Consider the following 24,545-nt stretch of genomic DNA (forward strand, 5'->3'; position numbering starts at 1 on the left):
ACACATGCACACACTCACAAATGCTCAGTCCAAACTTATCTCCACATTCCAATGAGCATACGCTAATTCACTTAAGGCTGACAAATCTTACAGCCATATGCAGCGCAAACAGTCAGCTCAGTTTAGCTTGTTTGAACACAGCTGCGTCATCTCCCCCATATAAGTTCATCAGTTCAACACTCAGAGGGGGCCAAACTTCCCCCGTGCATTATGCATGCCCTCGTAGACCTAATTGAAACTGAAAATGTTATGTTCCGCTCCGGTGCTCTCCTAATAGGCCGTCTCTCAGTAACCAGGCTTGTGAGGCAATTACAAACCGGAGCCATGAGTCGAGATGGATCTCAAAGTGGGGGGTGGGCTTGGTGGGTGTGAGTGACTGCGTGTGTTTATACTGGGGGTCCTGGCCAGCTGAGAGAGGGGCTGAGAAGAGGTGAAGCCTATCTGACTAACTAATTATAGATGTCTCTTTTGGCTTTGCCTTCATGCCTCTCACGGTTCCGTCTGAATGAGGGAACAGAGCCCTGGCAGTTCAAAGAGATGTTGGCTCAGCTTTAAGGCCTCCAATCAGGAACAACTAGGCGCCAAGTGAGAGCAGCCAAGGTGGCATCCTTATCCATCAGTTTAAGGGAATGACATTTTGGGCCCATTCATGCTGGCAGTTAAATATAAATGTGGTATAGGTTTGTCTAAGACATCAGTTAAACGGATGCATTTTATGAAACAAACAAGTTTAGTTCCTGAACACTGCTATCTTGTTCCGAGTTCTTCTTAGATTTGATCCCAAAAGATATACAGTTTTTAGGATGGGTAAAAAAAGAAAAAATTAGGATGAAAAAAAGGTTAATTATTCATAATATAAACAGAAACAATCTAGAATCTAGCATTCATTAATAAACATATCTTCACCAAAATGGGTGACAGGCTGAGTGCTATTCTTCCAACGACTCTGCATCTGTGTGGCGTGGCCTCAGACAGGTCACAAACTACAAGCCAAAGGCCTCCCACTCCACGAATGACCGACGCCTTACAAACGATCTGTATCAGTTGTATTGCCGCTTTGAAGACCAAGAGCAATCTCCGGTGGGGGACGAGTCTGCCTACAGGTGGGAGATGGATCATCTGGTGAGCTGGTGCGCTTCCTGGGCACCATCATCGCCCAGGACCTCAAATGGGAGCAGAACATCTGCTCCCTCATCATAAAAGGACAGCAGAGGATGTTCTTCCTGAGGCAGCTGAATTCAACCTGCCTAAGGCAATGATGGTGAACTTCTACACCTCCATCATCGAGTCCATCCTCACCTCCTCCATCACCATCTGGTACGCTGCAGCCACAGCCAAGGATAAGGGCAGGCTGCAGCGTGTCATCCGCTCTGCAGAGAGGGTGATCGGCTGCAATCTGCCATCCCTCCACGACCTGCACACCTCCAGGAAGCAGGTCGATCGTGGCCGACCCCTCCCACCCTGGATACAAACTGTTCACCCCCCTCTAGCAGGAGGCTGCGCTCCATCAGGACCAAAACCTCTCGCCACCTGAACAGTTTCTTCCCCACCACCGGCCTCATTAACATGGCCCGGCCCCCCCACTGACACTTTACCTCAGCCACAGCATAGACTATATGCATTACATTAATGCACACAATATATACAATATCTTGTTATTCATTACTGCACATATTTTATTCCAATTATATTTCTACGATTTCAACCATATTCAATGTAAATACTGCTACATTTTACTATTTTTTAATGTTATTATAGTTTACGTAAAATACATTTCGTTCTGTATTTTTGTTTTATTTGTTATGTTATGTATGTTTATGTATGCACCACAATACCAAGTCAAATTCCTCGTATGTGTTAACCTACCTGGTAATAAACCTGTTCCTGATTCTTCTTCCCAAGAGTAACTGCCTTGCACTGCAGGAATGTATTGTAGCCTTTATTTAACCAGGTGAAAATCCCATTGAGATCAACGATCTCTTTTTCAAGGGAGACCTGCACCACATTGGTTACACATAAAAACAACAGAAAACAAAAAGGACATCAATACAACATAATTACAGGGTTATACATTAGCAACCTATTCACAATGACAGATATCTAATGACATTTCATCTATCCGAGCTTTGAAATGATGCAAGGGAACCAAAATGCTCAGTTTAAATGTATTGTGCATAGTGTTCCAAGCTAGAGGAGCAGCACACATAAAAGCTTTAGTACCTAAAACAGTCCTAGCACTTGGCACATGTAATAAAAACACATCCTGGGATCTCAGGCAATAGTATACTTGCCACTCTCTGTGAGATCAAAGAGCATATATAAGTTGGTAGTTTACACAACATGGCTTTATAGATAAACATGTACTGTAGGAGCAAACACAATAGTGGTGGCTTAAAGCCCACCTCTGCTCCGCGCCGTCCCAATGACTGAGCCTCCGTATGTTAGTGAAGGCAGACCTGCCTTGGCATACAGGGTACAGTGATGAGTAAGTGCTTTACAGATAGTAACAAATCTCAGTGTGCTGTGATAGGTGGCATCTAACTTTTCCAGGCAATGGGCAGGTGCATTCATATAGATCAAATCACCATAGTCCAGCACAGGTAAAAAGGTCACAGTGACTAGCCTTTTCCTGGCTTCAAAAGAGAAACAGGACTTGTTTCTGAAAAAGAAACCTAGTCTAACCCTCAGCTTTTTAAGCAGATTAATGACCTGAAGTTTAAAAGTAAGACAATCATCAAGCCATATACCTAGGTATTTATAACAGGTAACCACTTGCATAGTAACAATATCCAAGGACAAGTATACCAATGCTGGCCCGTTCATTGTTGAGTGCAGGGGAGAGAAGACTCTAAAGAAGGGTGGCTTAGATAAAGTGTCCTCTTTAAAGACCCGTCAATTTTTTAGGGGAATGGCACAGTCATATTAGCCAGGCACATCTACATCATGGATGTAAGAACTGGATACAGCGTCGGAGGCGGGGTCTCGTTCTTTCCTATGAGAGCTGCTCATTGGCGCATGAAGGCAAAATGGCCCAACCTTTGAGAGAGAAACGTCATGCCTGGCTATCAGAGCAGAAGGAACCGTATGTACGCTCATAGAGCATGCACAGTTGAGTTGCCCCTTAAGCCCCGCCCCCCGAGCTCCCACTCGGCTCACTAGAATGAATGGAGAGAGAAAATACATCTAGATTCGGCTTTTAGTGCATTTTACAACTTTAAGGACTGAACAATTCTAATAAGGGCTATACAATAGTTCATACTGGGTAGTTTATTTAGTTAAAAAAAATCCAACTACCCACCGATTTAAAGGCGTCTCTTTCCCCATGTTAGTCAATGGGAAAAAGTATTTCTGGGCCCAGTGACGTCACGGACTGATACGGAAGTTGCCGTACCGCCGTTTGGACACAACGAATTTTGGGCACAGAGTCCGGCGCACTTCTTGGGGGCTTGATCTACATAGGTAGGTGCTGCTCATCAGCTCAGCCTTTTGCCAGGAGCAAGGTGAGCTGCAAAACACTGGCAATACTTAAATTAACACAACACACAATTAACAATCACTATCTTCTACAAGATTGCATGCTCTCAATTAAAGCAGGGAATTCACTTTAAGGTCTCATCAGTCTGTGTATGTATGATGTCAAACAACAGCATAACCTTTAGGATGTGTGGTTGGTTGTGAGGCTTGTATCCTTCACAGTTGGCAACAGTGATACACAGCTACCCTGTATTGACTAAAGGAGCCAAGCAGACCGCCAGATGAGAACAAAAGCATAACATAACACAGACAAGCAAGGTTAAAGTAAAACTCAGAATGCACACAAACGAATCCACTGTTGAAATGGCCTCACGGTATGCTTCAGGCTTCCTATACTGTCATCCTTCCCCGTGACCTGGGACACTTCGTTTTGTATAGGCGAACATCTATTACTGTCTCCCGAAGCCAGAAACCAGAGAGCAGAGTTGGTCTGGACCCCGCAGGTGTGAAGCTCCACAGAGAATTAATTAGAAAAGATGGAAAAGGTGGCTGAGGAAGTGCACTGGGTATAGCTCAGTATTCTGCTTCAGAGCTCTTAGCACAGCTGAAAGTGGTGCATAAGTTCAAACCAACATTTTACAAGTTCACGAAGTTCATACTTCTTCGCTTTTCCAAAGGAGCACATCTGTGTTGACAGCAGCGCAGATGCTCATGTTCAGAAGTCGAGAAGTCCCAGAAACGTGGCATAATGTGAATTTTGTGTGTCTCTTTAATGCACTGAAGGTATATTCACACACAGTAAATGGCACCTTTGTGTCTCTTCTTTGCCTTAAAGTAACTCAGCCAAGTTGGAATAAAGTGGAAATCTGAGAGCAGGAGATGAGATGTATTGTCAACTTCTGTGGTGCTAGTGTATACAGCACGCCATAATTGACTGTTTGTGTTTATGCTGTCTTTTGACTGACTCTAAATGATATCTGTATCGCCAAATGTAATGGAAAAACACTGGGATATATAAGGTTGGCTCAAATCTTGTTTTTGCAAAAATATGAATGTCGTCTCAAATAGCAAATGGGTGATTCTATTGAACAACATAATCTTTTTATCGTTGCCAAACAAATGTTGATTACTGAGTGTAGTTCACAGAGAATTAATTGACTGAACGCTGTGAGATAGATGAACAACCCTGTGACATTGTGCACAGCAAGGCCATTATTTTTAATGAACTTTCCTTACCTGTTTCTTTTCTACTGAGTTTGGCAGGGAACATTTAAAATAACCCTGAAATGCACTGAAGCCTGATGACATAATGACATTGAAGTTATGACGTGTCAATTTAGAGAAAGTTCATTTTATGCTTCTCTGAACCCCTGGACTAAAATGTCTAATCCTACAGAGTACCAGGTACTTGTCTCTTTAAATCATGAAAGCATGTCACGAACATATCCCACAGAAAAAGGACATGAGGATAGCTTTTTTTGGAAAATAAAGACACAATGTAGTAGACAACTAACTATGTTGGCGCTCCAGCTGGTTAGCTGCCTAATACCTCTATTGAAGTGGTATTACATGCTATTTTTAGTTCAGAGATATTGCACCAATTAACGGACTACTTAGTCGTAACCAAATATTAAATAGCCAGGGCAACACTAATGTACACTATCACTGCAGAAAAAAACTATGTTGCCATTGAATACCAAATTGGGCTAAATGTTAATGAACATGCACTGGGCTATATAATAGTTGATTTAAATCATGTCTTTTGCATATTTGAAGTTACTTATGTAGTCCTTAATAGCAAGGGGGTGTTTTGACTCAACAACATTATTTCTCTATCTGTGTCAAATGTTGAGAACTGACTGCAGTTCAGAGATAATTAATTGACTGTTGGCTACATTCGGATGGCCGATAATACAGCACTAATTTATAATGAGGCAGTGTCATTAAGAAAGAGCATCAACACATGAGGGTAGTTCAATCGGCAAGGTCATTTAGAAAGGCGGAGTTGGCACAACACCTCTCTCAGATGAACATGTTATTAACGTACAGTATGACAGTTTGACCTTAAAGTGAATTCCCTGCTTTAATTAGAATAATTAATGCCTAAATCTAGCGAAGAGTGCAACTTATTGTCAGCAGCCTAAAATGCACAGTAGATTAGATTAGACTTTTCTTCCTCTTTCGTTTTTAATGTTCCACATTAACATATAAGGCTTAATGGGAATGGCTGCAAATTGCATTGCTGATTTATTGAAAAAGAGACAAAGCTTCAAATTTACTGGGAACACTGCCGAGAGGTTGAAATGAACAATCAGTTTCTAGAGATAGCCGGTGTTAAAGACTTATTTGGTATTTACATATGTGAAAAGGTCACCCAAATTATTGCCTTTCCAACCTCTAATTGTCTCTACCTCCATTCTGTCCGATTGCCCTTAATGGTTGCTTTTTCAACCAATTATGTAAATTAGGGGAATTTAAATCATGCCTGAGTTTTTACGATGTCAGGCTCTTTGCCCTAGTGATGTGCACTAAATATTGTTTCCTGTTTGTATGTGAGCCAAAATCAGAAAGTCTCACAAAAAAAGCACTGTGCAGAATATGATTACTTGATTGTGGATGTAAGCATCCTGAATGATCTGGATAATAGCTGTCAAACAACATATGAAGTGGTGCTCGGAAATAGAAAATGCTGCAGAAAAAAAACCACCCTTTCACATCAAATAACTGTTTAGCTAATCTCCTCCACTTTCTTTAACTCCTCTTCCTCTTCCTCCTCCTCCTCCTCCTCCTCCTCCTCCTCCTCCTCCTCCTCCTCCTCCTCCTCCTCCTCCTCCTCCTCCTCCTCCTCCTCCTCCTCCTCCTCCTCCTCCACCTCTGCCACAATTACTCTCACAAATCTAGATATATACCTTCAAGCTAAATGCAGATGTAATAAAGGAGAAAAAGTATCATTATAAACGATGGAATGACAGCAACAGAAATACTGGTGGTTAGGAGAAAGGCGTACTAGTAAAGGAGTGCTGTAAGTATGAAATATTGCATGCACATACGTTCATGCATGCTTGCACTCATCCACATCCTCACACAGGGAGTTCATGAAAAGGCAGTCTATTTGCAGCTAGCCTGAGCACCCATTAGGAATGAGAACTAGACAGAGAGAGAGAAGGAGGGAATGAGGGAAAGAAAAGGAGAACAAGGGGTTCTGGATATTGGATCGAGGCAAAAGAGAAAGACTCTGACAAGATGTGGAAAGGGTGCTGATATGTCAGCTGTTATTTCCTTCCTCCTCCTGCAGCTCTCTCTGTCAGAGCGGGGCTCGTCTGCAAGGAGGGGAAGGAGGGGAGCCCAGTGAGGGGGACATTAGCCCTCCAGCACTCACCAGAAGCCGCTGACGCTCATCAGTCTAAGAGCCCTCCAGCTACTGTATGGCATGGCATCATCTTAGAATGACCTTGATTGATTGGTGCCAAAGACCTCCTATCATTTCCAAACAAGCCCTAATGAGTTTTAATGCATGCCTTCTAATAGATATGTTCTAACTGGCGTGAATATTGCCATATTGAGTAGTCCTTTTCAATTAATTAATCGGTTTAGGACTTGTTTAAGTGGTATTAAGTCATCTGTGACCTTTATAGGACTAGAAGGTAATTATTTCAAGACCTCTATAATACTCCATTCCTTAACAGAGTCTATCCCTCTAACCACTTTCATACCGAACTTTGTGAGCCTGTTTTTTCAATGAACTATTTTTTCCTGTTTTATTCAAGGTTTTGCGGGCATACTTTTGCAAAAAAGGGAGCTCTGAACACCGCCCCAACCCTAACCCTAACCCCCCAACACCCCCCAAATGGACTGAACCCCAATGGCATTCCAGCATTGAAGTTAAGGTGTGTCAATTTCATCAAGAGATTTTATGCTTCTCTGAATTCCTAGAGTTGCCATCCAATTGTACCGAGTACCAGGTGCTTGTCTTATCTTGGTTAAATTCCTTAACACAAATATAAGACAGAACATTAAATCCACATTAGAGAACACAAAAATACATTGGCTAATGCTTTGCCCAGTCTGTATTTTGGTAAGTATACTACAATTCACGATATTCATTGTCCAGAGAAGATGACACCAACGTTACAACGGTGATCACCTGGCTATAGCAGCATCATCAGGACATTGACCTTGACACTGTAGAAGTGATTGCAATAATTCCCCCTAGCCCCATCATCCTCTGATCCAATATGTTGTAGGTGTTGATCACCCTGTTAGCACATACTGTATCTTGCCAGTACCTATTTGCAGTGGCTAAGTAACTTTAACCCTATAGCCTACCGTATCCCCCAAAGGGCAAATTCAGTTTTCCACTCTGTTATACACATGCATTTTGTGTTATACATACAGATACACACACGTGCATTTTTGTTACAAATACACACACAGTTATATATGCAAACATGCACATGCACATTGAGAGGTCAGAGTGGAGGCAGCCAGTATAGCCGGCGCCAGTGAGCAGTTGGGGGTTCGGTGCCTTGCTCAAGGGCACCTCGGCAGTGGGCCAGGATGTGAACTGGCTCCTCTCCAGTACCAGTCCACACTCCATACTTCTTGGTCCGATCGGGACGTGAACCGGCGACCCTTCGGTTCAAAGTCCTAGCCCCTACAGACTGAACCTACCAATATGTCAACCTACCAATATTAAAACAAACTATTTAAAAATGTTGAAGTTTCACAGTGTTGTGCTGATGATTGAACGGACTGTAAACATTAAATAATATCTATAACCAAGAGAGCTGAGTCCTAAAAAGCCAAAAATTCCAGCTCATGGTGTCATCCCTGTCACACACATCTGAGGATATTACTGTCATTTTGTGGGATGGGGCAGTGAAAATCTTTCTTGTTTTCCCTTTTAAATGTCACAGGGTTGGGTTCAGCGCTGACAGCCATAAGTCCACTTGGCTCAAATGTGAAATTGTTTATCAAAAATAGCTCTCTGTGAGCCTTACTGTGCCTTTGACATACTGATATTCCGTGACATTTTATCCCACAAAGTTATTTATTTTGTTTACATTAGTGGAGTTGATTCCTAAAGGCATTGCAACATAATGGTGCTATATTTCATGATTTGTTTGGCTGTGCATTGTAACTAATTAGAGTTGTGGCAGTGTTTCCACTGAAAACTGAGATCATCATTTTATGCATGTTATAGGAACGTATTTCACATTTATTTAGCAAAGCTCCCAAAGACAGAGCTATCAGTGTATCATGAAAAAATCATGGAAAAAAAAAAAAAAGCGTATTTTTCATTTTCACCAGACTGACAGCTATAGTGAAAAACAGGATCTTGCCCCTCTGAAATGTTGTTCTACTGTACAATTAATATGTCTTCTGATTTGATTATAGTAGCAATGTCCTGACGTCCAGAGGGGTTCATCATATCCTACATTTTGGTGAGGGTTGAAAGGAAATAGCATGTTGTTTTTCTGCTTTTCATGAATACTAAATACAGTGAAATCCTGGATCTTTACAATATTTTCCAGTGTCAGGAAATGTTACCCCATGGTTGAGTGAACAAAATGTCAAAGGGGCTTAGCTGTAAGCCAACAAAGCAGGTATTTTTATGGTTCTGTGGACCAAGTTATATCTTCACCAAAAGCACGTCAATAGATCATAGCTGCTGTCAGCCACATCTATGATCTATTGACTGTTACTGCATGTACCTCCAGCGCTATTACTAATTATGCTGCTTCTATTGCCATGGTATCAAAACACTGAAAGGCCTTCATTTAGTTCAAAACATGTGGAGATAAGATATGCAGCAATCAAGCACATGTTTCAATCGAAGCACTCATCATCCAATTAGACAGGAAGCGGCAGATGGCCGCACGGCAGGGACAGCTGGTTTTGAGGTTTTCACTGTGTGTCTGTCAATCAGCGTGTGCTGCTCTTACTGAAGCCCTCACAAGTTTGAGGCTGAGACTGTCACAATGGTCAGGAATGTGTCACGAGCACCCTGCATCACTGAGATGAGGTGTTATGTTGAAACTGTTTGATAAAGCAACAGCTCCATCTAGTGTTATGGGGTGTTTTTCATTTGGCCATGCTTTTAGTGCTTCTGGCCCAAAGGCTTCTTTAAAAACTTCAGATGCTTGATTACAGTGTGATGTTTTAACACTCTGTTTGTAATCTTACCACCAGACTGCACTGAGAAAAATGTGTTGGTGCAGTAAAGTTTTGGATGTTTACCAATTCCATCTAGTGGAGTGAAATGCCTTCTTAAATACAGACTCACTTGATTGAGGATCCAATGTTTGAAAGCAACTTACTATAGCACTACTTTTATGTGTCTCTAAGAGTTTTATTTGGTAGAATCAAATAAAGTATTTGATCTGATATTATATTTTTAATTTGAACTGGGTTTGCCGTGGTTCACAATGTGTCAGTTGGTTATTTGGTAATTGCTAATGTATCGGGTAATTTGCAACCCTAACCCTATTTTGAAACCCTTGAAAACACTGAAATACACTATCAACTTAAGCCTTTAATTCAACACCTTTTATTACTCTTCATTTAAAATAATTTAGATAAATTAGATTCTTAAAACAAATTTGGTGAATATGTCGTAGGGAATCAACATCAAATGTATATACCTTGAAAAGACAAACTCGTGAATTAAGCCAATAATGTGTAAAGGACATCATTTAGTCTTGTGATACAAATTAAGTAATATTAGAATTGTCAGTTTTTAATGTTGTGCTACCTTAAAATAGGTCCAACTCAATTTCCAATGAAATCTCTAACTGCCACAATGGAGGGTGGAACAAAAGAAAACCAAAGAAAAAAAACCTTGAACCTCCACGTAGTTTCAGCTTGACGCAATGAGAGTACTTTTTTGCCAGCATACTACTGCATACTACTGCTTATCTGAGCCTCGCAAACACCTCAATATACACCAACTCCCTCTCCACTCCATCCCAACACACACTGGCTGTTTCTCAGGCTCCCGGCAGCACAGAGAAAGAGAAAAAAGGAGATTGTAAGAAGATGGGTTTGGCCTGTGAAGCGTCGGGAATCAATGCATCCGGGCTGCCTTTGAACACTTACCATGTCAGATCCTGCAATGCAGAAGTAATGTTGAACAAAGGATAAATAGGTTAATTGAACTATTAAGCGAGGGCATGCACAGGAAATCGAAAAACCCAAGGGCAATGCACAAAATAAAAGATTCTCCTTTTATAAAGGTGATTTAAAAAAAGGATTTCCTGTAGATTAAGCTCTTACATTCTATATTTGCTTTGCTGTTAAGGTTTTTGGAAAGGGTTGGACTAACCTCCAAAAAAACTCCTTGTTTTACAGAACAGTGTCTACCAGGGTACCGAGCTTTCGCAACAGTGTATTCACTACAAACTTTAATATCAAGCCGATGCGCTTGACACACAGGAATATGCTGCCATGAGCCTTTAGATGTCCTTCAGCATGCTGGGGTCTATTTGGCCCTACTGTGCACAGCAGGTCATATCAGACATTTACCTGCCATTGCCTCCTATGGCCCCCACTCTGTCCTAGCTATCATGAAGCCGTCTGACACTATCTTTACCCATGCATTTAAAGGCGGAAAGGAACGGGGAATGGAAGATAGAAACCTTTGATCATCACTTCATTCCCACTACGGGCTAGAGAACATTTCAGAGAAAAAAAAGAAAATGTGTTGGTCTGGCTCCTCAAAATGAGAATGAGGTCCATCTCTGTCTGCTGTAAATTAATAGGAATACGACTGCAGGTCAGAGATGAGTAAGAGCGTGATAAGTCCAGAGAGTAGTGGAGGATGTAAGGCACTGTGATCCTGGCAAAGCTTTTTGCATTTGTGTTGTCTGGAATTTTGGTTACAATATATTTAGCTTCTTTTAAAATGGGAAACTTAAGAGGAGGAAGAGTAGTGCTGCTATTACTTGTGTTTCTACAGCCAGTGCAGCTTTTAATAATTACTAACACTAGTACTGTTATTATTTGGATTTATGATTAAAGGATTGTCCATTTGGTGTCATTAGCTTCAAGTCAAACTAAAGAGGTAAATAAAAAACATCGATAAAGCACATGGATGAAAACACAGGTTCACTGGTGCCTTGTGGATACAAGTGGTCTGACCTTTTCTATTAGTGATTCGACAACGTTGAACAACAAAAGAACAACATGTAAGGGGCATAACAATTCTACATTGACAGTGTAAAGGTCAAACTGTGTGTTTCTATATCTCCCCCTTACATAGTCACCGCACATTGCATACTTTAAATCTGACAACATTAAACTATAAATGTCATATAAATGAAAATATATAATATTTCCATTGCCAGTGACCTTGATGTTGAGAATTAAGTTGTGTGGACTGGCTGACAGTTTGAGCTGAGGCAGAGCTTTCTGTTGACGCCCCACTGGTGAGTCATAATTCGCCGACGGATATTTTTAACTTACAGACTACAATAATTCTCATCTGGGAAATGATTGCCTTGCTTATTTCTTTCCTTTAGTATTAACAATGTACTGCCAAGCCAGCCTGCAACCTCCAAAAAATGACTTTAAAGTTATTAACTTGTTATTTTATGACAGTCGCAGAGACAAAATGCTGAACGTAACATTTATCTGATCACATGATCTACTCTGGAAAATTGAAATTTGGGTTCATTGAATTTAGAGCTTAGAGATATTTATGGATGTGTCCAATCCATACATAACTCTTGTTTTTATTTAGCAGCCTTAAGAATGTGCATTAAGTATTGTGTAATGTTTTGTATTATTGCGAAGCAGTGTTAAAACATTAAAGGCATCATTCACATATTTCTCGTGTGTGTGGGGCAGCATGGTGTTGCACTCATGCATATTCCTCCGCTTGACTTCCACCTCTTCCTCAATATCTGCAGGAATGACGGTGTTTTGTATAAAGACAGAGGAGGAGACAGTATTTATTATAACCTGCTGGAGCCCCAGAGGCTTACCACCTCATATTTCATCTTAATGTTTCTTCACTCACAGGCTCCCATTTTGTTCTTGTCTCGCCGCAGCCAGGAAAACTTCGAAGGAGAGAAACAACAATGGCAAAGCAGGTGACTCCGTGTTCACAGTCAGTCTCACCTTGGCCTTATCTGGGGCTCCCATATCTCAACAGATTAAACTGCCTAAATTAGACTATGCTCTCGCCGGACGCAGTGAGACGTCCCCCGGGAGCTGTAGAAGAACGATGGGGTTCTGTGGGATCCGGGAGTGTGGTAACGGGCCGCGCTGGGTAGGACATTATATGCCGTGCCATGCTGATTGGGTGGGCCCCACTGTGCCGATCTGCATCTATGGTTTCTTCTCCATGATGAGGCCTATAGAGCCTTTTATGACAGAGTTTCTCACAGGAACTTACAAAAACCTCACTACAGAGCAGGTGAGCTATGAGTTCAGATGTCTGTTGAACCATTGGTTTGATCAGTTTTTGTTTAGCCGTTACTGTAAAAATTGTAACTTAATTATTTGTTGTGTTGCTGTTTTATATTCTTAAAAAACTACTTCAAGTATAACATTTGAAAGTCTGTCTAGGTGCTCAGAAGTTTGAAAAAGCAAATTCAGCTTTGTTATTAACAGGGTTAAAATGATCAATTAAGTTGAGTGTGGCCGTAGAGGAGAGATCTAGGTACTGAAAGTTTATGATCTCTGTAATCTGATTACGAATACCTAAAGCAAATTGCATTGTAATTTATTATTGGATTCTATCATTGTTATAACAAGATTTGTTTTTATAAAATGGGGTTTGATGTGGTGGTTACACTAAAAAAGAGAGGCTAAAAGTATGAAAAGATTCACAGCAGTCTTGCCAGCTGTTATCCATATATTTTATCAGGAAAAATTGATGGATTAACCGAAAAAACAACCATTACTCTTGTGTCTCAATGGCAGAATGTGTGCATTACTTAGGCTAGTTACAGTTTGAACTAAAGCAATCACATATTTAGTTAATAATTCAACATGTTGCCTTAGAGGAAGCATTTGTATTGTAATATTAATTGCCTTTTTCATAATTTAACAACATTTTATTTTCTCTCCATATATGAAAGTATAATGTGCAGCCGGAGCAAACCGATGTCAGCATTAATAATGCAACATCAGTAGAGCCATCCTGTTTACACGAGTGAATTCAAAGCTTTTGGTGCAGGCTGAGGAGAACACCTCACATAGTGGCATTACAAAGTAAGAAGATGGGGTCCTTCACACCTCTGCAATGACGATCACTTTGTGATGCACAAGGGAGTAGAGGAGGCACCACTTTGTTCACACAAATGATGGAACGTAGACACAAGGTGTACTCATTTCATGCTGAACCGTTTATTTTGCAAATTACCTTTTGAAACTCCTGAGTGCCTTTTGAGATTTCCTATGAAGTCCAACTAAGTTTGTGAACAAAGTACAGACCACATAATGTATTTATCATTTCACAACCATACAGAAAGCTCTTGAGAGCATAGTTGTTTCAGGTAAGACTAGCACTGAGCTGATATATTCTAATTAACTGTTCACTCAACACTCAATCGGCTCTCTATTGAAATCTAAAGGATTAGGAAATCAAACTTAATCTTAAAATGTCACTTAAAGGAATTTGGCTTTCAAGTTGCAGCCACTTTGTTTATTTGCATACTATTATAATGTATCATCTTGTCTCACTGCGAGCCTAATTTGTGCTGCTTCCTGTTCCATCCTGTACATGCAAAGACTAATTTTTCCCTGATAACGAATAGAGTTGGAACTGTATGTGGCGTGCTGCTCTCAGCCGGTACTCTCTCAGCACTTGTGAATCATTTTCCCCAAAAATAATAAGGTCTTCGTCTGCCCTCTTCTATCCAGGTGAATAGACAGGTGTATCCTGTGTGGACTTACTCAACCCTGGTTTTCCTCATCCCAGTCCTCTTGGTGACAGACTTCCTCAGGTACAAGCCTGTAATCATCCTCCAGGGGCTCAGCCATATCACGGCATTTGTGCTGCTCCTAGTTGGCTCGGGGGTCCGCTCTGCTCAGTTGGCCTTCTTCAGCTACAGCATTGCCATGGCAGCAGACGTGGCCTATTTCTCCTACATTTACAGCGTAGTTCAGCCCAGCCACTATCAGAGAGTGACCAGTTATGTCAAAGCGGCCATACTGCTGGGCTATTCTGTGGGCGCTCTGCTGGGTCAACTGCTTTTGTCATTGGGTGGGGTGTCCCTGTATTGCTTAGCTATTGTAACTCTTATTTCTGTCACCATATCACTGATAACCTCCTTGTTCCTGCCCATGCCTAAGACTAGTTTATTTCTCAAGGGTAGCTTATCTGCACAACAGGGGAGCTCAGTTGAAGACAATCAGGAGTCAGGAAGCCAAGATGCGTGGATGAAGAGCGTGACAGCTGAAAAGCATGTTGGGAGGATGTTCAAAAGGCTTGCATTGGACTTTAGGAAATGTTATTCCTCTGTGGCTATGCTTTTCTTCTGCATATGGGCATCTACGGGGAAATGCGGCTTTTACCAGGTTGCAGGGTACAACCAGCTCCTCTGGATATATATGGAGCCGGGAAACTTCACAGCCTTCAATGGAGCAGTGGACGGCATCAGCACATTGTCAGGTAACTAATGCACCATTGTTACACTTTTATATCATGCCGTTTGCCTGGAGACCTGACAGCGATGATAAGACTTCTGCTTGCAAAGATATAGCCTACCGCATAACTCTCACTTTTCATTTGAGCTGTTTTACACATTCGACTACAAAAATAATTGAAGAACTACACACAGAGAAAACACAATCCCTTTCTATTATCAGTATTTTGCAAACCCCAAAAGTATGGCCGACAATGGGAGCAACATTAATTTGACTATTTAATTGCCTGCTCTCATCCCCAGATGGGTAAAGCAGCTGTTGCCATCCAGCTAGTACACTTTTATTGATTATAATACTGATACATTCCTGTATTCCCCCAGAAGCCAAAGGCAATTACTCTGTGTAAACCACAACCAGCTGTATGCCTTTCACTTGTAAATGTTTCTGCACAACATGCAGTCAAGCTGTAGGGCCCGGTGCCTGATATTTCCCCAAAGATTCCTCTTGTATTCTCCTCTGTTCCACTCGTAGAAAAACCTCCCTGAGGAAAGAAACCTGGTTGAACGCGATAGGGAAAATATGAATATGGATTACCTGCATGATATTATATGGCAGGAAAAGAACAACATAATTTACCTTTTTTTCTCCTATCAGTTTATTAATAATTCTGTGTCCTGAAAAAACTATATTTTTCGCAGCTCATTAGGATAAAGATAAAACAAAATGTGTATGCAGAAAACAGAGTTATGTTCTGTTGTATAGTTTTTTAGAGTATTATTTTCAAGGAGAAGTAGTTTAGAGGAGACCTAGCTATTTATCCAAGGTTTCATTCAGTTATTATGAATCATTTACACTTCAAACTAATATTTAACTTTAAGGATAATGTATTTATGACAGTTTCATTTAGTACATTCCCTTCCTTTTTGTTTTTTTGAAAACTTTATTTTATAATTATTCTGGCAGTACATGATATACACAAGTTACATTAATAATACACATAAGACATAATGAATAAATATATAAATAACATAAAGAGAGCACGTTTATATTCCAATGAGACTCAGCTCGGTCACAGACTCAAAACGCCCCATGGCTGAATCTGGGAGTTGTCCAGGTTTTTTTTTCTACTTAGTTCATTAAGTATTTGTTTCACGATGGTGCCACTGTTTATGATCGTCTGATTTAGTACCATTTTGCACCTTGTTTTCCAGATCTTCATACATGTGATACAAATTACCAGCTGAAAAAGGTCCCTGTATTTATTGTCCATCCCCTCATCCAGAATACAATACATGATTGAGATATAATTTACATTGAAGTCTAACCCGATGCCCCGTAGGAGCGACCACACCTCCTGAGCTCTGTAGCAGTCCATGAGGAGGTGCTGTATAGTCTCGTCCTCCTCACAGTTAATCATGGGGCATGTTCTAGTTTTCACATAGCACCGAAAAGTTATTAAAGATTGTTTTGTAGTTGGTTACAGAGAAGTGTTTCGATACATAAATCCTGTCTATACGGGTTTTAGTTGTTTTGTCATATCTCGTGAAATCCATTCCAGCGGGATTCAAAGAGCGACAGACATCGGTTAGGCCTGCATCGCTGCAGATTTCTCTCAACAGCTTTCCTTCCGCCCTCAGTTTAAAAACTGCTGTACTACACTCATCTATGTCTTCTGTTATTGTATTAAAATCACCACCTAATATAATTTTATAACCCACTGTTAATAACTCTCTAAGTTTTCTAAATAATTGTAACTTATTTGTTGCATCAGGGGCAGTATAAATATTAATAAGTCGATATTTTTCATTTTTATAAAAGCAATCCACCATAAGCAGCCTTCCTGGGATGATGTCCCTTCTTCTAATAATAGTGATGTATTTTTCTTTAAAGAAAATGCCAACTCCGTCAGCTCTACTCTCTCCGATGGATATAATACTTTTGCCTTTATGCCACCGTTTACACACATCATCAACATCACTGGTGGTATTCAGTCTAAGTTCCTGCGTAAAGAGGAAGTCATAATTAGTGTCTAATAAATATTTAATTTTCCTCTCTCAAAGTCCTTAGACTGAACACCACGTACATTCCAGGTAGCAACATTTAAGAAGCTCATATTGGTTTATAAAATGAATCACTATGGTGTATCTACATTCCCTTCCCCAGGTCAGGAATGTCCAAGGTATTACATGTAATTTGGCCGTCAGAATACATTTCCGTATAGATTCAGGCCACAAACTGGAGCTCCTCGCATGCTAATTCAAATTGTACTCCCCCACATATAACACACATTATCTGTTATCTAATCAGCATGCAAAGACAAATACAGCATGAGGTTACATATATGTATTCATGTTTGCCACACATATTACAAAATGGTGTGATCTGCATGCAGCTTTTGTTTTAACCTTTCAGAAAAGCAATTCAAGGGAAACTGATGATGTCACTGAGATACTGAGGATGGCATTAGTTAAACAAATACAGGAAAAAGCTGTTTGTGTCCCGTATGTAATCAAAACAAAATACTAGGTAAATTACGTCATTTATTTCAACCCAAACCTGTTATGATCTATGGTTATGATTTGTATTAGTTTTCCCTGTTTTATTTTGTCCCGTCTAGATCTGTCTTTGGTTCCCTGTTTTATTTTGAAAAGTGTTCACCCCCCATCTTGTCTGTTGCTTCCTGTCTCTGTGTTCACCTTGTGCCCCTCTGTTTTCTCCTCCCTCCCCCCATGTGTCTTGTTTATGTGAGTATTGTGTGCATTTAAGTTCTGGTTTTTCTGTCTGTCGTTGTGAGATTCTTGACTTTGTTGGAAGGGTTTATGTTCTGAGCGACTTTATGTTTTGTCTTTCCTTGCCTAGTTTTGACTTTGTTTGCCTGGCCTAGTTCTGGAAATAAAGGATTCCTGCTTTCAACCTATTTTCTGCATTTGGCTGCGTACCTTGCCCTCCTGCCGTGACAAAACCAATATCTTCTCCAACACTTTACAAAGTAGCTTTCTTTACAAAACATTACCAAGTGTCTTAATTTTAACTATTAACAATGTGCTAACTGCAACTGTGGTGATTGCTTCACGTCTGAGGCCACCCTACTGTATGTGTTAGAAAATAATGCTTAGGGTATAGGATTCAACTTTTCACACTAGGTCAGCCCTAGTAAGGTTTATGGATATGGTTATGGTTAGGGTATAGGGTTAGGGTTAGGGCTGACCAAATGTGAAAAGTTGTAAATTAAAAGGGGTTGATACCAATGAGTAAAATGTAGGATATCTCTATCGAAATTGGCTGCATTGTTTTATAGATGACCATGTTGATCCAGTTAGTTGGTCCAGACGTTAATACTACCAGACCGATTTCAGTATTAATTGCTCCCAGTGGACACTAATGAGTTCTGGGAACTCTTAAAGTTCCTCTTTTCGTTGCATATAGAATTGGTTAAATTATACTTTACGTGCAAAAATTAATCCAATTAAACTGGGATATGCGCACCAATATGGCATTTACCACAAACTCCTGCTGTGTGAACATACTGTAGAACCCAGCTGCATTGTTGATCTCGCTCTATAAAGCTGTATAGCAGGCTCCTGCTGACCCCGCAAAGACTCCAGTTTGACACTGCTGTGGAAAGAGCTCTTATTATTCAGGCTCCATTTGACCCCCCTCTGTTAATCAGAGCCGAGGGGATTGATTAAGTATGTCTTAAATACACACAGGCCCGGGTGAGGTCCATGTTGGACGATTAGCACTGATTGAACACGAATGGATGAGGACTCGAAGGAAATGTACACATTTAAATGAGTGCAGCAATTATACCCAGCCCCTTTATATTCGAGTAGATAAAGAGCTCAGGGTGAATGGATCCATTTCCCTGGGGACACACGCTTTCACCTATTTACACTCACCTCAATGAATGCTAATCAGGTTTAGGAGTTATTCAATCTCCAGCAATTATAAAACAGGTTTCACAAGGCAGAGGTCGTTATAGTTTCAGAAAATGTGATAAACACATAGGAAGTGAGTTAAGGTTATTTCTAAGGAAGAGAAGTGAGAAGACAAGACCAGAGAGCATTTCAGAGGATACAAAGGGGAAGAAGTCTTGATCCCCCAACTGTACATCCTTTAACAGGGAATAAAATCACTTACTCCTTAACATTTAGTGAGAGGAGCCTTGTGATGTGGCATGGTTGCACTGTGCCACCCTGTGGCTGAAATAAGAAATTCTGATGTTTTTAAAGTATTACTATTAATACTATATAAATGTTAGACAACACTATCAGAGAGGAATTATAGTAATAATATGCTTTGGACAGTCACAGTTGTATGTATTGATGATTCCATATGTTTTTAAAATGTGGGTCTAATTGAAGAAAAAGTGTTCGGCAGCAAAAGATTCAAATGAAGACACATCATGCGCACAAAACAGCTTAGATGTATTAATATTATCAACAATCGAATACATTTAATATGAGTGGCTTGTGAAGGCTTATATTATATACAGCAGCTCTCCTTTGACATGCTTTCCCCAGGTTATTATGGTTGTCTTGTTTGGAACCATTTGATATCCAGGCAAAGCCATATCAAGGTTTACATTGTTTTAACTTCACCACAGCAACCAACAGATACAAAAATAATTATTTTTGCTTTTTTAAACAATATGTTAATGGGGCCCCCATTATTTAATACTAACATAATTATTTGTGTTTATATGTTAATTACTGATAATCTTATTTCGTTTTTCTGTAGTTATAAACATTACCATTTCAATCAGGAGAGACGGTTTTGATGTAAGAATACATATTTATTACCAGGCAGGAATACACAAATAAATGTAATGGAGTTTTGGCGATTAGGCCCTGTTGTGCAGGTGTATCATTCGGGAGGGGAGAACCGATCCGATGAAACCCTCCCGGGGTCTAGACACTAGTGGTGGTGGATGGATAGTTGGGTTCAGTCTGAAGGGGAGTAGTTTAGCTTGACCCTGGATTCGAGGGACGGGAGGTGAAAAAGGGGTGGAGGAGGGTTGCGTTGAGTCTCCTGAAATGACAGCTGTCAGAGGGGGAAGAGCAGATTTAAAAGGTTTAGCGGAGTGCTATGATAGGCTTGTGGGAATAGAGTGAAGTGATTGGTTAAGCTGGGGAGTGACGCCCCCGATCACTTATTAAGAGGAGAGAGAGTAGTAACATCTACATAGTAAATGAATGAGTAAAGACGGTTGAACTTGCGCCGCGCTTCATTAGCTTGTGTGTGGCAGTTTAGATTCCTGCATGTTTGCAGAATTGTGGAAGGACCACAAAGAGGTTTGACATTGCTTTATTAGATTATTTTGCCCACCATGCCTTAAGTTAAAATATCTGGCCAATAATAAACAGCATAATACAAGTATTTGAAGTCTCTATTTAGTCTGTTTCTTAATAATAATAATAAAGCTTTATTTATATAGCAAAATGCTTTATAAAATGACATATCACAAGTTAAAAATAAAAAACAAGACTTTTCCCTCAGATTATTTGTTAAGAACTTTAAAAGGTACATGCAGTAACATATACAATTGTATCAGGTTAATAGACACAAGGAAGTACAATGTATGATAATAACAAAAAAACAAATAAAAAATGTTTTCTCTTTGATAGATAAGACACAAGACAACTGAGTCGATGCAACAATATAGAATATAAAACCCCATAAAACAAAGTGAACATATAGGTACAACAGAAATAAAAATTAAAAGGTAAAATATAGGTAAATAATAAAGACTAATAAAGAACATTTAAAATGGGGGGTTGCTAATAAAAAGCTAATCTAAAAATATGTGTCTTTAGCTGTCGTTTAAGTCCTCCATAGTAGTGCACTGACTGTGATTGTGCTGTCCTTTAGGAGCTGCAGCCTCTGTTGCTGTGGGACACATGTCTCTGGAGTGGTCCGTGTGGGGGGAACTGGTCCTGGGGGGTTTCACGTTCCTGATCGCTGGAGCTCTATTCCTTATGGATCAGACTGACAACATCTGGATCAGCTACTCGTGCTTCTTCCTCTTCAAAACTATTTACATGCAGCTCAGCACCATCTGCACGTAAGAATGCATTATGGATATATGTCAGCAGCCTAATTTGCATAGGAACAAGAAGAAAAACTGTTTTAATATTTGTATTTGTTCAAAGCAATAAGGAGGCAAACAACATAATTGTTTCTCTTTATACTATTATTTATTTTACTTTTTACAGCATGTCTTCTGTGGACAACACTTTAATATTTTAAACAAATATGCAATATATGGTTTTGTGATATAATAAAATAATAAATAATCTAAACAATTATTTATCATTTGATGAATATTGGACATTTTAAAAACTCTACTTACTGCTTTTTTTCCTCCTTATTTTCTGTCTAATTCTACATTAATAACGAAATATGTTCTGTTCCAGTCAGTTCTCTTTTATTTGAAGTAAAGAGAATGATTTAAAATGAGAGGAAGGAAGTCCCAATGTCCCCTGAAAAGGACATGGTTCATTCTAAAAACTAAATATAATATATTCAAGACTGTCATGTATAAAAAAACAACATCCCAATGAGGAAAATATACAATATATATATGAAAACACTGATAATGTGTATTACATCACTAGGCCATAATGTGGGATATTTACCTTTTATATTTACTATTGTAACAAACTATTTAATCAAAACTGTGTCAGACAAATTCATAACTTTCAATTTATTTATTTCAGCTAAGAATGGCAATTCTGGTATTGGTCACTCAATACACCAAGGTGGTCCAGTCTGAAATATCTAATATAAGATTGATTGCCATCATGGCCTTCAGAAGATGCTACTGTATGACTTCAGTGATCCCTGACATGTCTTCTGGTGCATCCATTGACCTTTTTAATTTTAATTGGAATTTGTTCAAAACTATTAGATCGTATGCCATTACATTTGGTAAAGATATCCACGTCCCAAGAAGATAAACCCTAATAACTTTGGTAATGACTTATCCTCTTGCAGCACAAAGGTTTCCCCTGCTTTGTTTTAAAGCTCTGTTGGACATTGTAAGCTGCCCTGGTTTTAAAAGTAATACCTACTTCAGAATAATTGACAGGAAACAATCAACAAAGGCGGTTATCAGGTCAAAAATATTGTCTATGACAAAATATCTGCAAAACTAATGAAATCCCAATTATTCTTAGCTAGACTGCCTTAATGCTAATACGCATTTGTTTGCACGCTAACACCATAAAGTAAAATGGTGATATAGTTGATAGTACCTGCAAGCTAAATAGCATCATAATATCATTTTTAGAATGACAGCATGGTAACAAAACATTCCCCTCAAAGCGACATCGGCTATAAACAGCATAATTAAGATGGTATGGACAGCAACAGTTTACGGATACATTTTGTTGTGATTAATAATTTGTTATACTTGATTGTCCTTTATTGTAGGCCTTCCTACTAATAAGTATAAGTGACTTTCATGAGCATCTCATTTGTGTAATTCCCAGTTTCCAGATAGCCAAGACGCTACAAAGGGAGCGCTATGCTTTGGTATTCGGATTCAACAGCTTTGTAGGCACAATCCTCCAGAGTCTTCTCACCGCCATTGTCATCAACACAAAGTCTCTGAGGCTAACCATCACCTCGCAGGTACAGGTACTGCAGTACATACATGTGTAGGTTCATGTAGTTAGCATATGCTTTATTTATTTTGCTTATCACATTTAAAGAAAACATTTAATTATATAAAACTAGAAACTTTACTTTGCAGATACATGTGTACGTAATAATAACAACATGATGCTGTTTTAAGGGCATTCAATACAAATACAGAGAGAGTCAGAACATCAGAGACAAAATGAAATCATTGGATTAATGAAATTGCGGATCGACAATGCAAGTCATTTTTTCATGTCTTTGCAGTTCCTCATCTACGCCTCCTACTTTGCTGCCGTTTCCCTGCTGTTCACAGTCAGAGGTGTGTACACTGCGCTCCACATGCAACGTCCTGCTGGAAGCAGCCAGACAGAGGGAGACAGCAACCTGCCAGAGGCCTCGCGCCTGTGAAGACGCTCAGAGGAACATGAGGAATGTTTCCCATACAGGAACTGTCATCAATTATCGCATGAACAGAACACATGTTAGGAGATGCTTACATACATAAAGACATTAAATCCAACAAAAAGTGACTTTGGTTGAGTTTTGTATCAGTCTGTCATGAGCAGGAATTAATAATCCATTCCACAGATGTGCTGTGAATTTCATTAATTTCAAGCACTAAATGTTGCCACTAGAGGTCACTCCCTGCACAAAGTAAAACAAAAAAAACACAGCTCTGAGGTGGTTTCATCTGAACCCTAAAATATTAGATAATCCTTATGTATGTGGACGTTTTCAAGGTATATACAAATAGTATCACAGAATAAGTGAATTATTCAAGGTTTGGACATTAACAGTTGACCATTTCAGAAATGTTTTCAACTACTGACATGTTAGTGTTGTATATATTATTTCAAATACTTAAAGGTAGGGTAGGTAATTCACTTCAGAAACACTTTTTGCTATATTCCATGGAATGCTCTTAACATCCCGATAGCAATGAATACATTAAATGCTCAGACAATAAATACATAAAAAAATGTTATCTGTGGAAGCCGTGGCACTGTAAAAAGCACGACCAATTATTTTACTTCGGCTGTGAGTGTTTGTGTGTGCTCAGGATGAGTTTCGCTTGTTCTCCTGTATCGCCGACACGGAAGCCTGTCTGCTCCTCGCAGCAACGTATCGAAAACCTAAAGTGCCACTATTCGCCCGTTTAAAAAACGCGCGTTTTTCTTCACGCGTTCTTGACGCGTAAAAAACGCGCGTTTTTTAATATGATAATGAGCCCCTCCTTCTGATTTCCATAGCCACTAAGTTTAAAGTGTCTTTAACCAATCAGTGAAGAGTAAAGCCAGACCAAAGCAATCTGTAGATGAAAAGTCCCTGACATTTTTAGGCTTTGCTGTAAATTGTATATTATTCCAGATTCAGGGAACCAAGTATTAATTTTCCTTTGAATATAATCAATAGATCAAACAATATAAAATATATATATAAAAAATACAATTGCCTTACCCTTTTCCTTAACCCTCTGGAGTATAACGATATTTTCTCGATATGTAGATGTCTCCTTAAATCACCTTTTAAATGTACTTCTTATAACATGGCAACCCATATGTTACTTATCAAAATATTCAGGACACTCTCTGGTCTTGCTATAGATGCAAGTCACTCACCTTAGAGCACTGTCTTATGAGATACTTAGCTGAAAATGAGAAATCCGATTTTTGGAAAACCTCAAAACTCTTGTGAAAATACATTTACTCATCTCATCTATTTTTTGGGGCGTTTTAGATTTGGTTTACAAAAGTAGTGAAATAATATGAATTACACTATAGGCCTATATAGATGAAATGAAATGTTATTCATGTGTAAAATAGTTCCATCCC

The 24,545-nt window shown here is 39.5% G+C and overlaps 1 protein-coding gene across 1 annotated transcript; it reads left to right on the plus strand.

The window, feature by feature from the left end:
* The first annotated feature begins 1,255 nt into the window (after positions 1–1,255).
* Positions 1,256–23,184, plus strand: LOC117560602 (thiamine transporter 1-like). The gene is made up of 6 exons (XM_034237535.1): positions 1,256–1,435; positions 12,629–12,892; positions 14,344–15,094; positions 20,941–21,133; positions 22,563–22,704; positions 22,978–23,184. The coding sequence occupies exons 1-6, from the start codon at positions 1,256–1,258 to the stop codon at positions 23,119–23,121; spliced, it is 1,674 nt and encodes a 557-aa protein (XP_034093426.1). The 3' UTR covers positions 23,122–23,184.
* The last annotated feature ends 1,361 nt before the right edge of the window (positions 23,185–24,545 follow it).

This window comes from Gymnodraco acuticeps, unplaced genomic scaffold (assembly GCF_902827175.1).
Source record: "Gymnodraco acuticeps unplaced genomic scaffold, fGymAcu1.1, whole genome shotgun sequence".
Lineage (NCBI taxonomy): Eukaryota > Metazoa > Chordata > Actinopteri > Perciformes > Bathydraconidae > Gymnodraco > Gymnodraco acuticeps.